General features: G+C 43.9%; 1 protein-coding gene across 2 annotated transcripts in view; it reads right to left on the reverse strand.

Moving 5' to 3' along the window:
• Nucleotides 1-13,281, reverse strand: part of LOC311271052 (leucine zipper putative tumor suppressor 2 homolog) — a 50,675-nt gene that overhangs the window by 6,931 nt on the left and 30,463 nt on the right. For both annotated transcript variants that reach the window (XM_084376424.1, XM_084376425.1), the window contains one exon: nt 72-725. In XM_084376424.1, coding sequence (XP_084232550.1) covers nt 72-692 — 621 coding nt within the window. In that variant the 5' untranslated portion in view covers nt 693-725. The remainder of the gene's footprint in view (nt 1-71; nt 726-13,281) is intronic.

A 13,281-nucleotide genomic window follows, 5' to 3' on the forward strand; every position in this document is an offset into this window, starting at 1 on the left:
CATCTGCAGTAAGCTAAATATAACAGTCTCAACAATTTATCGGTTTAGTTCTACAATCTCCGACTCCTCACCTTCTCTAACTGTCCAGACACTGGTATGAGTTTGGGAGGAGGCCCTCCAATGTTTCCGTTCAGTGTCCTGTTGTCCCTTTGGTCCTCCGAGTCACTGTAGGGGCTTGTAGCTGCCAGCACCACGTTGTCGTTCCAGTCTCCAACCACAACCTCATCGCTCACATGCCCAAAGTTTCCATTAGTGCCGCCACCTACTGCTCCAGCAACCGTTCCACCGGCTGCTCCGGCAGTGTTCCCAGGCCTTGGCTGCTTCTTGGTGGGCAGTGGAGGAGGCAGAACCTGGGCCTGGGGTTGCGTTTGGTTGCTGATAACCAGCAGCTGTTCCAGGGAGCTCCCGCTGCGTAGGGTGTTATCCTGGAGCCGGAAGCAGCTGGTAGCTGGTGTGGAGCGGCGTGACTTGGTGGCGAATTCGCTGGCGGCCCGGCAGTGTCTCTCCTGGTACGTCCGGCCTGATATGAGACTACTGACAGAACCCATGGCTGTCCCGGAGCTGCAGGGCCCACAGGGGCCAGGGCAGGGGCCTGAGGGGGAGTGGGATGATAACGGTCGGCACTGCTGGACGTCGAGACCTGGATTGGGGTGGTCAGTCACGGTCACAGGTAGTGCCTGAACCAGAGCCATGGCACCCCGACGGCGTCAGACACACCACGCACTCTGATGAGAGAGAGAAAAACAGACGACACTTTTAATTCACACATTCATGCAACAGATGTGACTATTATACTTGCTCTCTGAATAATATGGTTAGTGAATTTACACACACAGATCTTTGGTTTGGGTCTGCTGAATAGCGCAGTTGCCTGATAGTGGTATTGTGCATTGCTCAGGGGCACCTCTGCAGTGGCCCAGAGGGGACCTTGCACCTTTATAGCTGCCACTCGACGCTCCATATTGACTGGTGGTCCATGCTGGACTAGAACGAGCCAAGTCCTCTATAGAATGAGCTACTGCCGCCTGAGTTGGAGAGCTGCTTCCATGCGTACAAGGTTTTTCATTTAAAATTCATAAGCCATAATACCTTCTCCCAAATGCTGCCATGACCAAGTTTATGGCCCTGCTAAAATTTAATACAGAACTCCCAAATAATTTATTCTGCCATTTCTGACTGATTCATTATGCAAAAATGGATGTAGACTCAGGACATAGACAAAAAAAGGCTGGCACTAGGACCCAGCAAAGACTGCTGCACACAGCTGCAGAGCCTTCAACATAAAGAAATGATAGTTAAGACACAAGAAGAAGAATTTTGAGCTGTTACTGATCACCAGCTGGTTTAAAGCTAAAAAATGTAGTCAAGTTTACTATTCAATCATGTTCTCCCTGTTTCACGTTTCCAGTGAGGGACCAAGCTTCACAGGACAGTGAGAAACTAGAATGTAACTACAGTAGATCTTTATAACAGTGGACAGTATGGCTCATCAAACACAGGTGTCAGTAATCATGCTAACGATGGCTGGAGTCACTGTTAAGACTGAAAACAACGGGCCATCGTTAACATTATACCCGTTCTTTTCCTCTGCTGCAAGTCAAACTGCACAAGTAGTAGTAACAACTATACAGATGAGCATAGAGCAGGCTATAAATAATAAGTGATGACAATGTTTTTAAAACTCAGCCATGATTTTTCTTCTTTCATAATTCAGTGTTTGAGTTCAGATTTTTGAACTAGCCTGAAGAAGACCTGTAGTTTTGGTGATGAAATGAATGGGAGCTGTGGCTCCAGTGTGCATTAGTAAATGTTGCATGCTAACACAATAAACTACAAAAGGGTGAAAATACCTGCTAACATGTTAGCATGCAGACATTAACATTTAGCTCAAAGGATCACTGTGCCAAGTAGCAAGTGCTATTAATTAATTTTACCAGTGATGGAATGTAACTAAGTACATCTACTCAAGGACAGTACTTCTATTTTGAGTATTTCCATTTTCTGCTACTTTATACTTCTACTCCACTTTATTTTAGAGGCCAGTGTTGTACTTTTTACTCACTACATTTACTTGATAACTTCAGTTACTCTGAAGATAACATGCTGCATCAGAGCCAAAGTAGTGTATTTTTATTAAAGCAATTTATTTTACTGGCAACTGACTGATTCTGGAAATCAGAAAAATGTTGAATACATGTAAAAATGTGTATGACTCATTTACTTTTAATACTTAAGTACATTTGATGTCAAATAATTGAAGATACATTTTTACCAAAGTAATATTTTAATACTATATTATACATGACAGCATCTTACTGACAAAAATACTACTAATAACAGTAATATTTCTCTGTGCCTTGTACAATGATTTATTACATATGATTTATTGAAACATATTCATTTTTTATTTTGTTTTCTAGTGCAGGTTCAGCAGAAAACAAGGCACACAGCAGACATTTTGATTGGTCATAGCAAGAAAAGCACAGATGTCACCAATAACATCATCGTTCTCAGTAACACACAACAGTGTGACTGGATGCAGAATACTGAAACTGAAGCAGCTAAATGAGTTCAGCCATCATTACCTTTATTATTTACACCTGTACTCTTCCTACTGTAGATGTATTAGACTTGAGACAAACATTAAACATTAACGCAGGATGCTGACAGCTGTTAAGTGATTTGTGGTTAGCCTCTCATTCAAGTGTTAAAAATACATGAACGTGACTGAGACTCATTACTGTATGTGGCAAACAGCTTCATTGTCTGCTGTGAATTACAGGGCTAATCATGGTATCATTATCCTTAAATTGTTTATAATAAAATTAATAAACACATAATCCTCAATATTTGCATCGTTAAAATGTGACAGATTTACTTAACATACAAACTTATTACAATTAAAACAATCGTAAAGCCAAATTATCTATTGATTTTAGGCCTGCTGTCATTTACATCTGTTTATTTGAAACATTTCTCCCAGAAGGGCACATCCCCAGAGCCACCCACCCCTCCAGTGAAGGCTCATCGCTTATTATATACACTCCATATCTATGGTGACGCCGCTGCTAATTGTGAGTGTCACTAACGAGGCAGGAAGAGGAAAAAGAGGATGGATTTAGTAAAAAGACTGAGGATGGAACAGACAGGATGAGTCACGGTCATCACCATCTGCAGCTGCTCTGTGATTTTCCTGAATGTCCCTGACTGAACCTGGTGAGCACTTGTCTTGTGTGTTACTTCTGAAGGGGTTTGAAAACGACTCACTTCACTGTTTTATGATCACGATGCTCACGCGCCTATCAAAAACTCTTTGAAGAAATAACGAATAATAGCCTCACTTGGCCACTGCACTATTTTTAGGATGAGAAACATGGATACATATTATTAACACAATAGGAGGCAGCAGATTAAGTCCTCCATTTGGAGATAGTATTATCAGTGTTAGTTGCCTGCGGGGATCGAGAGGGGACACATATCCTCAGCCTGTCGTGCCAAGCCCAAATCCGTCTGGCCAAGTGGAATAATCCATGCCAGCTATGGCTGCACACAGTCTGCCAGGACTAACACAATCATACAAACTGACACTCAGTGATGTGCACGTACACACAAAAAGATTAGATGCATCAACGGCACATCATTCAAGTAAGCACTGAATACAGAAAGAGTCTGATGATCTAAAGTTGTGTAAATATTCCCAACAAGACACTGGAGTGACAGACAGAGAGGAAGATGAACAAGAGGAGCAATATTTAACCAAACGCTTGGATCAGATTGCAGTTTAGTATCAGATTCCTCTGAAATATATGCGCTGCAAACTCTTTTAGATTCACAAACAAACAAAAAACATGAAAGAACAGCACAACATTGCAAAGACCAGCTTCTCTTCTGGTAGCTGAGGGGCCTCAGTGTGTTTAGTATGCTCCAAATGAAGTGGGTATTGGACCATTTGAAACACCCCCTGGAGTACTGTTGAATCAAACTGGTTTGTACAAAGTGTCATCCGACCCAAAGTGGCAGAAAGTGTTTAAACCTTCAAACCTCAAAGTCAAATAGCCTCACTAAAGGGAGGTAAACTGTACAAATGACTTTCTGTCTGTCCTTAAAGGCATCATGGTGTTGAAGATCAAATCTTGCCTTATTTTCTAACCTGTGCACACTAGGCTACTTATAGTGCGCATGGTTACTGGTTGCTGTTTGGGAAAGATAAAAAAGTTGTTGGACTAAAGGCTTCAGTATGTTTGAAATGACAAGATACTTAGTTTTGTACAGTTTGTCAGAAGCTGCTGGTGTAAAGGTTTTCAGATGCTTTTCAACGATCCAAGGAGCTCTTTGTTTGAATCATACTGATGCTTTTAGTTCAGCAATTCTTGTAGTTCTACCAAACACCCAGTGTGTGCAGTACTGTGACTGGCCAGGTGTGCAGAGATGACAACGTATGCAAGATTTGAACTTCAATGCAAAACATCTCTGTTAATGCCTTTCAGGTGTTACTGTCTAAAAGTCCCTATTATCCCCCCATGCCTTTCACTGCAGCCAGGGATGAAAACTTTTGCCTTTTTGCCATCGGTGAGCGTCTGTGGCCGTAGTTGGCATTAGTCAACCATTGCCTGCGGCTTCTTGGCCGATTGAGCATGTAGAATCTGTGACGGAGCCCGTCGGGGAGAGAATCACTCTGATTGGCTGAGCGAACCCGTACACAAAGAAAAGCCCCTTGAGCCTGTCGCTGTAACATCCATGGTTCCTTATTTTTCATCCCTGCCTTTTCACCAGTCCAGTTTGCAACGTTTATCAGACATACTCTTGATTAGAAGAACCTGTGTTATTGATATATGTTTGTATATCAGCAGAGAGGCATTTCCTTTAATGTAGGCGCAGAACGTACGAGCTTGTTGGCAGTCGGCTGTAGTCTTTGCAGCGTGTTCAAGTGCAGCTTTTTGGCTGAGGTGGGGCAACGCAACAGTCAGCCTTCTTTGCTGCTTGTTGCAATTGATTTAATGAAATGCATCCAGAACCTTAAAGATGTATGCATTGGCCAGGGTGGCAGCAAGAATGTAAAACTTTTACTGTCAATCAGAAGCAAATCATAAGTAGAACCAGCCCCAGAAATTACATATAATGCATTACTGCAAAAAAGGAGAACTGTGATCATAATTGTGATCTTAGGTTTTAACATCCAGCACTACATGGGAATCGAGGACAGAAAACATCTAGGGCTGGTCTAATTGATCGTTAATGATCAGTCAGCAGGGTGTTTCAATTCTTGCCAGTTGACTCCACGTTGACTAAACTGTGAGCAGCTCTGTGAGAGCGTGACAGGGAGTGAGGGGGAGTCAAAGAGAGGAGACCGACTTCCTGAGTGCGCATGAGTCAAGGAGATAAAGATATGTGTGGTATGTGATCACTGCCCATGCCAAAATAATCACGCCTCACAACCTCCTTTCACCTTTTATCAAGCCGGTCCCACCTCTTCTCCACTCGCAGCCCCGACAAGGACCTCTCAGGCAGGGATAATAGAATTAACAACCCTCTGAGAACGTCAACCATGACCCCTCCTCCCCTCCCCCCGGCCCTAACCCTGTGACCCCCTGATGAGTGGAGGGGAGCTGGTCTGATTCCTTCCTCCCACCCCTGTGACCTCCAAGGGTCTGGTTTTGTTCTGGCTACTCGGGCAACAAATCCCAAAAGCTAATTTCCCCCTCTGATGTTGCTCACTGGTTGTTTCTTAAAGTTATTGGAGCCCTCCTCTCCGCCCCTTCGTGGCTGCACTCCTTTGACAAAGTGAAAATACTTTTTACCATCCCTCCATCTTCCCTCGCCGCTTCCTCCACCTTCCTCATTACATGCATCCTCCTCTGCTGTCAGCAGCACAGAGAAAAGCCAGTCATCGTCACTAAAAATAGAAAACATCTCAAGTGCCTCAAATCATTCTGATAGTCTTTCATGAGGCGTTTCTCGCAGCGAGGCATTTGATTCGACGTTCAAAAATAAACTCCAATAGTGTTGCAGCTAGCTATTATGGGGTCAACCTGAGGCTATTTTACCTCGCATCCTGATGCTCAAAAACTATTAAATACTGCTGAATGGCTTCTGACAGGAACTGTAAATACACCAAGTGATTGTGGGAGTTTACCCTCCGCATGCTACCAACTGGCCCGGGATGAGTAAGAGCAGGACTGACAGAAGAAAGAGATTCCCAGGTAGCTCTCTAACAAGATCCAGAAGTGGGGTCTGTGACGGGGAAATAATCCCGTTATGATAAGTCTGTTAATAACGCCAGTATTACCCCGGAGAGGAAGCCCATTATTCCGCAGCAGCAGATCACCCTTTGCAATCACACGCAACCTCCGAGCTGTTCCGGAGACTCTGCTGGGCTCAGGACGGAGTTAAAATAGTGAGAATAAGTTCAGAAGAGAAAGAAGTGGGTTCAGGGGCGAGAACACAAAAGCAGGCAGGGTGGGGGTGATGGTGGGGGGTTTAGGGGGAATTCCAATACCAGGTAGTCCAAAGAGAGGCTCGAAAGAGGCCGCCTGAGCTCCTGGGAACACTGGGCATCTTTAATCCTGTTTGGTCATTATTTGGCCAGCAGACAGACACCGAGGTCTGAGTACCTTAAGATCTCCAAGCAGGAAAATCTAAAGTGAAGGCAGACATCAGTTCCCATCTAAACCATCTCCTCTACTGCTGAGCACCAGACACATTACTTGTGTCAGTTTTCTTTTCTCTATTTTATTATCCTCCTTCTCCACGTCTGCTTCTTTTAGATGCCTTAAGGATAAAAGTAGTGAGAAAAAAAATGGGAGCTGAAATGGAAACTTTGGCCCTTTGGCTAAGGCTGTGTGTATTTGCAGGAATTTCAGCTGATGTGAACAAACTCAGCTGAAGTGACCTCAGTCCTGTAAAATCAGAGAGGTTATGGCTCCATGTAACAGCAGAGCAAAGGCAGCTGATCTGTTGTGTGAAAGCATCGTCAGTCCCAACAAGAGCAACCCGACAAATCACAGCAAGCTGATTTGTATTTCACAACACCTCAACATACCCAAAGGTGCTCATTTTACAATATAAAATAAAGAAAAAACAGCAAATCCTAAAATTGGAGAAGCTGGAACCAACAAATGTTTAAAATGCTTACTCAATATTACTAAATTAAAACTTTAAATCCTCTGTAAATCTGACTTTAACCTGCATTCAGTTATTTTTTGGGATACAACACTGACATGTTATCACCTTCTAAAGGTAATATGACAAACATTTTAGCTTTACAGTTGCTTATTTACACATCCAGCCGACAAGGAGCAACATTAGCTTTCATCTGGCATTATGAATTTTTCAGGGCTCCAGGGTGTGACGTCTGTCAAATGTGATTAAAAATTTTTATTGGTCGCACCAGTATGCCAAGAAATGAAGAGGTTTGTTCTATAAACAAAAGAGATTATCACCATTTCATGTTGCGTTTGATATAAAAGAAGTAAAACATGTAGGTCCACCTTTTTTCCTGTTGACATTCATTTGCATAATGTTTAAATAAGTTAAGTTAAAATATATTATTGGGTGCACCTAAATTATGTGCTAGTGCACCTTAAGTTAGGTACACCAGTGCAACCAGTGTGAATAACTAGTCTGGAGCCCTGGGACTATGTTGCAAAATAAATGTGCTAGGTTTTCTGGAATTCTTCTACCTTCGGCAATAAACACATCACACCTCTCGTATATTCTCCTTAAAGTTCGCCAGCTAATCGCTCGCTTTGTCTGTTGCCTGCCGCTGGTGAAAACGACAACAGTAGTGAGAGCAAACCAAAACATTGAGCTGAAAGATGCTAAAACATTAAGTAACAAAGAATAATGATAATATCGGTAAAGGTGACATCTTCCTGACAAAGCGCCATTTTTGACCACTTTCATCCCTTTTCCTGTTCCCGACTATTTTCACCCACATCCCTTTCCTTTCCTCGCTTCCTTGCTTCCTGTGCTGTATTATTGCTCCTCTGCCCTCCCATCACCCTTCCCTTTTCCATCCCCCCTTTCTTTCCTACGACTCCCTGCTCGCTGGTCTGTGCGGCTAGATTTTCATGTGCCCCTTCTTTAACAGCAACACCACAGCGTGACTAACCGAGGGGAAAGCCAGTGTGAAGACGAGAGCAACAGGTGGAAAGTATAAAATTGTCAGATCAGTGCAGGCAGTGTATGGGCGAGGGTATAAGCATGTGAGCGATAATGGGAAGCATTCATAAAAAGTGCCTTCATGCAACGTTTCATTAATGGGTGGCCGCCGCCCAGCGGACTTTCACTGATCATAAAAACAGTATCAGTGGTACCCAAACAGTTTTCCAACTTGAGTTGAGAGCTTGTTCAGACCGGCAGAAATATTCCTCTTTGCTACAGAGCCTGGGTGGCCTTGATTAATCCTGAGACAAGTGATCCCAGTGGATGGAGATTGTGAGAAAGACAGTCAGACAGAGAGAGAGAGAGAAAATCAACAGGCTAGGTGAGTCACAATAATCCTCGTCGGCCGCTAACAAAAGAAAATCCACAAGTACAGGCAAGGCAGCAGCACACTGACACACACAATACCTCAGCAAGGCAATCAGTCCACACCTAATCCACTCCCCCATTTATTTGTCACGCATCTACTCACTGAAACTCCACAATAAAACTTCAAACAGGCAAGAAAATGGTATTGGAGTGAAGTCAGCCTACTCCACTGTAAAATGAGAGGAGCCTTTTAATGTTTTGCCAGAAGACCTGAGGTTATAATATGCCTCCATTCCTACACAATGACTGTCTGTCTGAGTGGCTGCTCACTGTCACCTTCCCCCACATGGCTCGGCTTTTAAGTCTCGCAGTGTGATTGCTGAATGCATGCAAACCTACTCAGTCCTCATTAACCCATCGCCTCGGTGCCAAGTCTCTTTTCACTCAAACCCGAGAGAGAGATATTGTCCTCTTTGGCAAAGTAACATGGTTGACATTGTAGCTGAACAAAAGTTGTGAGTTCTTGCGTGCAGGCTGCTGCAGAGCTCTGACTTTATTAAAGCAGGTTTTCAGTGGTGACACAAAAGGAGAAATAAGGTTTCTAAAAAGTGTCCGTGCAGGAGTAATTGGCAACAGGTCCCTTCAGAGTCCATTTTTTTTCCCCCTTCTTCTCTTTTACAACCAACTTGTTGCTGTTGCAGACTTTAGCTTCTCCCTCTGTTTGGAAGTAATGGCAGCCGAGGCCCACATTTTTGCATGAGATAGAGAGTCAGGAGGGTGGGAAAAGGAAGGAGGGAAGAATGAGGGAGTGAATAGGTGAATGAGAGAGTCAGTTTTGTGTATGTCAGACACTCTGACAGCAGACAGGTTGGCTCTTTAGCATCTCAAAGCATCTGGCCTCGATTCAGACGTGAGAGGCTGCTGGAGAGCGGGGTGACCGAAGCTGCGATTTTCTTTTCCTCTCTTTCTCTGTCACACACACATGTAACTGCAGAGAAAAACTCCCCGTGGGGGTTGACAGAGAGAGCAGCCAGCAATCTATTGAAGCTGGATGACATGAGAGTAGTGACACAGCCCTGTGAAAACACCATGGGCATTTGGGGACACAAGCTGTCAATCACTTGCTTATTTATGGGTCCAGTGTGTTACTTTTACAATGTGCAGCTTTATTCATCAGTTGTCCCATCAGTTCATCCACAGAGAGAAACTAAAATTGCACGCACATTTTGCGAGGGTGAAATGCTTAGCATTAGACATTTGTGAGCATGAAACTACTGGATATTTTTAAGGAGACCTCAGGACAATTTTCCGCCATGTGTGTGGCTACAAAAACTGGTTATTTCTGACAGGAAGTGGGGACTTCTCCAGCCAAAACAAGATCTTTTCCTAAGCCTGAACAAGTGTTTTTTTGTGTCTAAACTAAGATCATAATCACAGCGCTGTAACAAGATATAACTGATTTGAATTCTTACATATTGTACCTTTAAATGTTGCAGGTACGGCTAAAAATGACAACAGAAAATAAACAAGTTTGCCAGTTCTCAGTTCTCCCCAGTCCAAATCAACCTGCAGTTGTCTACCAGGACCTGACTGCTGTTGTCTGCATGACGTCGTGGTGATTCAGTGTATTCCTTTAGCAAGTTAAATCAGGAACTATCAAATAATAAATATTAGGTAAATAATAATAATAATAATAATAATAATATTAATCTGACCAGATATTTGATGCTAGCTTTTCAGGATGCTACATTTCAGTTAGCACCAAAAAGCATTGGGTTTGTGAAGCGGCCCTAAACAGCACCATAGTATATCTGCATAGTGTTGTACAGTCAGCGTGCATAGGAGGAAACTGAGGTAACAGTATGTGGAAAGGGGGAAGATCTGACTGACATTCCTGGTCCGTTCCAAATGTTGGATTTTCCAGGAGATTTTCCAGCCACTGACAGTTATCCAACGGCGGTCAGTGGTCAGACCCGCAGACACTGGAAATACCAAGAATGCCAGCGGTAGAGACACGGGGATTAGTCTGGCCAGTGGACTACTGTTTGTCAGGATCAATGACCAACTCAGCCTTAACTCTTTGAGTTGATACAGTCATTGGGGCAGCTTTGATTTCTTATCAGTGTAGGAGCAGGTCATTTTGTCTTCATTGGAGAACATTCTGGAAAATCCTGGCTGTTCTGACTTCTCATTGTCCCAAATGAGGAGAGAAGAGTAAAGTTTTCCCTCCTCAACTTCCCTTCCTCCCCCCTGCTGCTTCAGGCTGTACGAACAGTGGAGGGCCATTGTTTCAGTTTAACAGAGGGCAGAGAGCAGAGAGAAGGGGCCTGTTATCTCACACTGAAAGCAACAACACTGACTGACAATGTGACCCATAATGCGAGGCAGAGCGAGGAGAGGAGGGGGCAGCGACAGGATTGTCAGAGAGCGCTTTACTTACTACCAGACTCCAGCGAGGAAAAGTAGGCCACGATATCTGAAACGTCTCAGCAAAGGTGTGACAGCTTCAGTGTGAAATCACTGATCATAGCCGAACCTGAATATAACACACACAATGCCACCCACACACACACACTGCTACTAAAAACAGCCAGGCAAATGAGTTTCGCAGCAGCTATTACATAAGCAGCGACGCCTCAGTTTTAACTGTGCCAGCCTCGATGTATAATTCACTTCCACTCATCTGAGAAAATATCTGACAGGGCAAAGAAGCACATGTGCAGACACAGTGAGACACACTGTCCGTGCCGCTGTAAACTCGAGAAAGATGGAGAGGGGGGGGGACTGGCATGGAAAACACTCATTCAGCAAACTGAGGAGAAGCCAGGCCGACTTCTAATCTCTCGCTGTCTCTCAGTCTTCCTGTGTTTCTGTCTCCCTCCTTCAGTGTTTCACCATGCTTCTCAGCGAGAGGCTTTACATAAATACCTGGCACGACATTTAGCTCGACGGGACGAATCGAACGCAGTTTCGAATCCTCCGTCGAATCTTTTCGTGTAGTTTGCTTGATGGCGAACAAAGACATGTTCGTTTTTATTTCACCCTATCCCCTACCTAAAGCAAAGAGATTCTGCTTTCCTCACATATTTTGTCACTGCTCTGTGGATTCATCAATGACACAACATCCTCCTCACTGGACAGCTGTCCTACAGCTGCAGAAATAAAAACAACACATTTGAAATGTAACTTATTAAACTTTATTGTTTAGCAAATATCAACTCAATAAATTGCAGATGTTTCTGCTCTGACAATGCACTTAAAGTTAATTGAACTGTTGTTGTTGGCGAAGGAGGCGAACTCGTCTTTCCCAAGTTCTAACTTTAATATAATGGACGATTAATATTTGAGCAAGGCACTTATCTCCCCTTTGTCGTGAGTGCCCACCTGCAAATACGGCATTTCGCAGTTGTTTTGTTGCGTATCACCAGTGTTTTTTTTTCTTTGCGGATGCTTTTAATGTCAGAAAGAGACGCAGCTCCTTTACACAGCCTGTCAAGCCAGCAATTCATTATTCTCCCATTATTCTGCCTCTCCGTTCAGTATAAAACATACGACCATGGACGACCTAGCAGCAGTTAGCAGCAAACTCAAAGAAGAGCAGCGACCGAAAATGTCTGCAAATTGGGGAGAAAACGAGGAACGCGACCCCTTCACCCTCGGAGCAGAAACAAGATCAACTGTCATATAATAGGGATGATACATTTTAGTTTGGGCCATGTTGCCATTGTTACTGTTTAGAAAGTGCTATGTAACACGTATGTGAACGTCACACTGGATGCCAACACGTGACAACTCTTTTGCTCACTAAACACCAGCATGTTATCTAAAAATAACACACAGGAGCACCATTATGCTGTCGTTGGTTGTCACCATAAAGAAGTGTCTTCATTGTGTCGCTATTGCGCAAGTTATGTGAAAAAAGGGGCTGAAGAGAGAACTTGAATGATAGATTCGTTAGATGTGGAGCCAGATCCAAAATAGAGCCGGCTATCAGAGCATAACCCTAAAAGGAAGAGGTCGAAAAAGGAGGAAAAGAGTAAAAAAGGTCTCATTTTGATTCATTTGGAGCTACTTTACTATCTTTAAATGCTGTAGACACACATACAGGAGGCATGAGTCAACAGGGCTGGAAAGGGTTACGTATGTAACCTGCAGCACGTGACACACATTTACCTCATTTGTTTTGTTCAGAGCTGATGAGGTAACCCTCATCCTTGTCCCCCCTCTCTCTCCCCTCCACGTCACCCCTCCGGTGAAACTTGACGTTAACGTCTCGACACCTGCCCGTTTACAGCCGCAGTGTTTATGGAGAGAAACGTCACTCCTCCTAAACTCGGTCACAATCCAGCCTGGGTAATTACAGCCTTCTCTCCGGCGTGCTCTCAAACGAAACCTCAACATGACACGGTCAGACAGACAGCTACTACAAAGAGTCGAGTGAATGGACGGCTCCTCTGACTGCTCCAACTATAAACATATCTGCTGACACATCACTCGTGGGCCATAACAAAGTTGATGAGAAACTACAATATGCGGCCCAGGGCGCACGAGGAGTCTTCTAATTACACGCGTCGGGAAGACAGAGGAGAAACAGTGCGTCTCTCATTGTGCTTCGTCATCAAAAGAATCACAAAGATTCCCTTTGAGTCTTCTGGGTGAAAACATGTTTTGTACGGTCACACTTCTGAGATGCGGCCTAATTGTCTGGTGCCTCATGATCTTCAGTGTGAGTGTGCGTGCAGACAGATTGAATAACACCTTCCTCCTCCTCCTTCTCCTCCTCCTCCTCCTCCTCCGTTTTCCTGCTCT

Source organism: Pagrus pagrus (assembly GCF_965226575.1).
Source record: "Pagrus pagrus genome assembly, chromosome: 15".
In the NCBI taxonomy this organism is placed as follows: Eukaryota; Metazoa; Chordata; class Actinopteri; order Spariformes; family Sparidae; genus Pagrus; species Pagrus pagrus.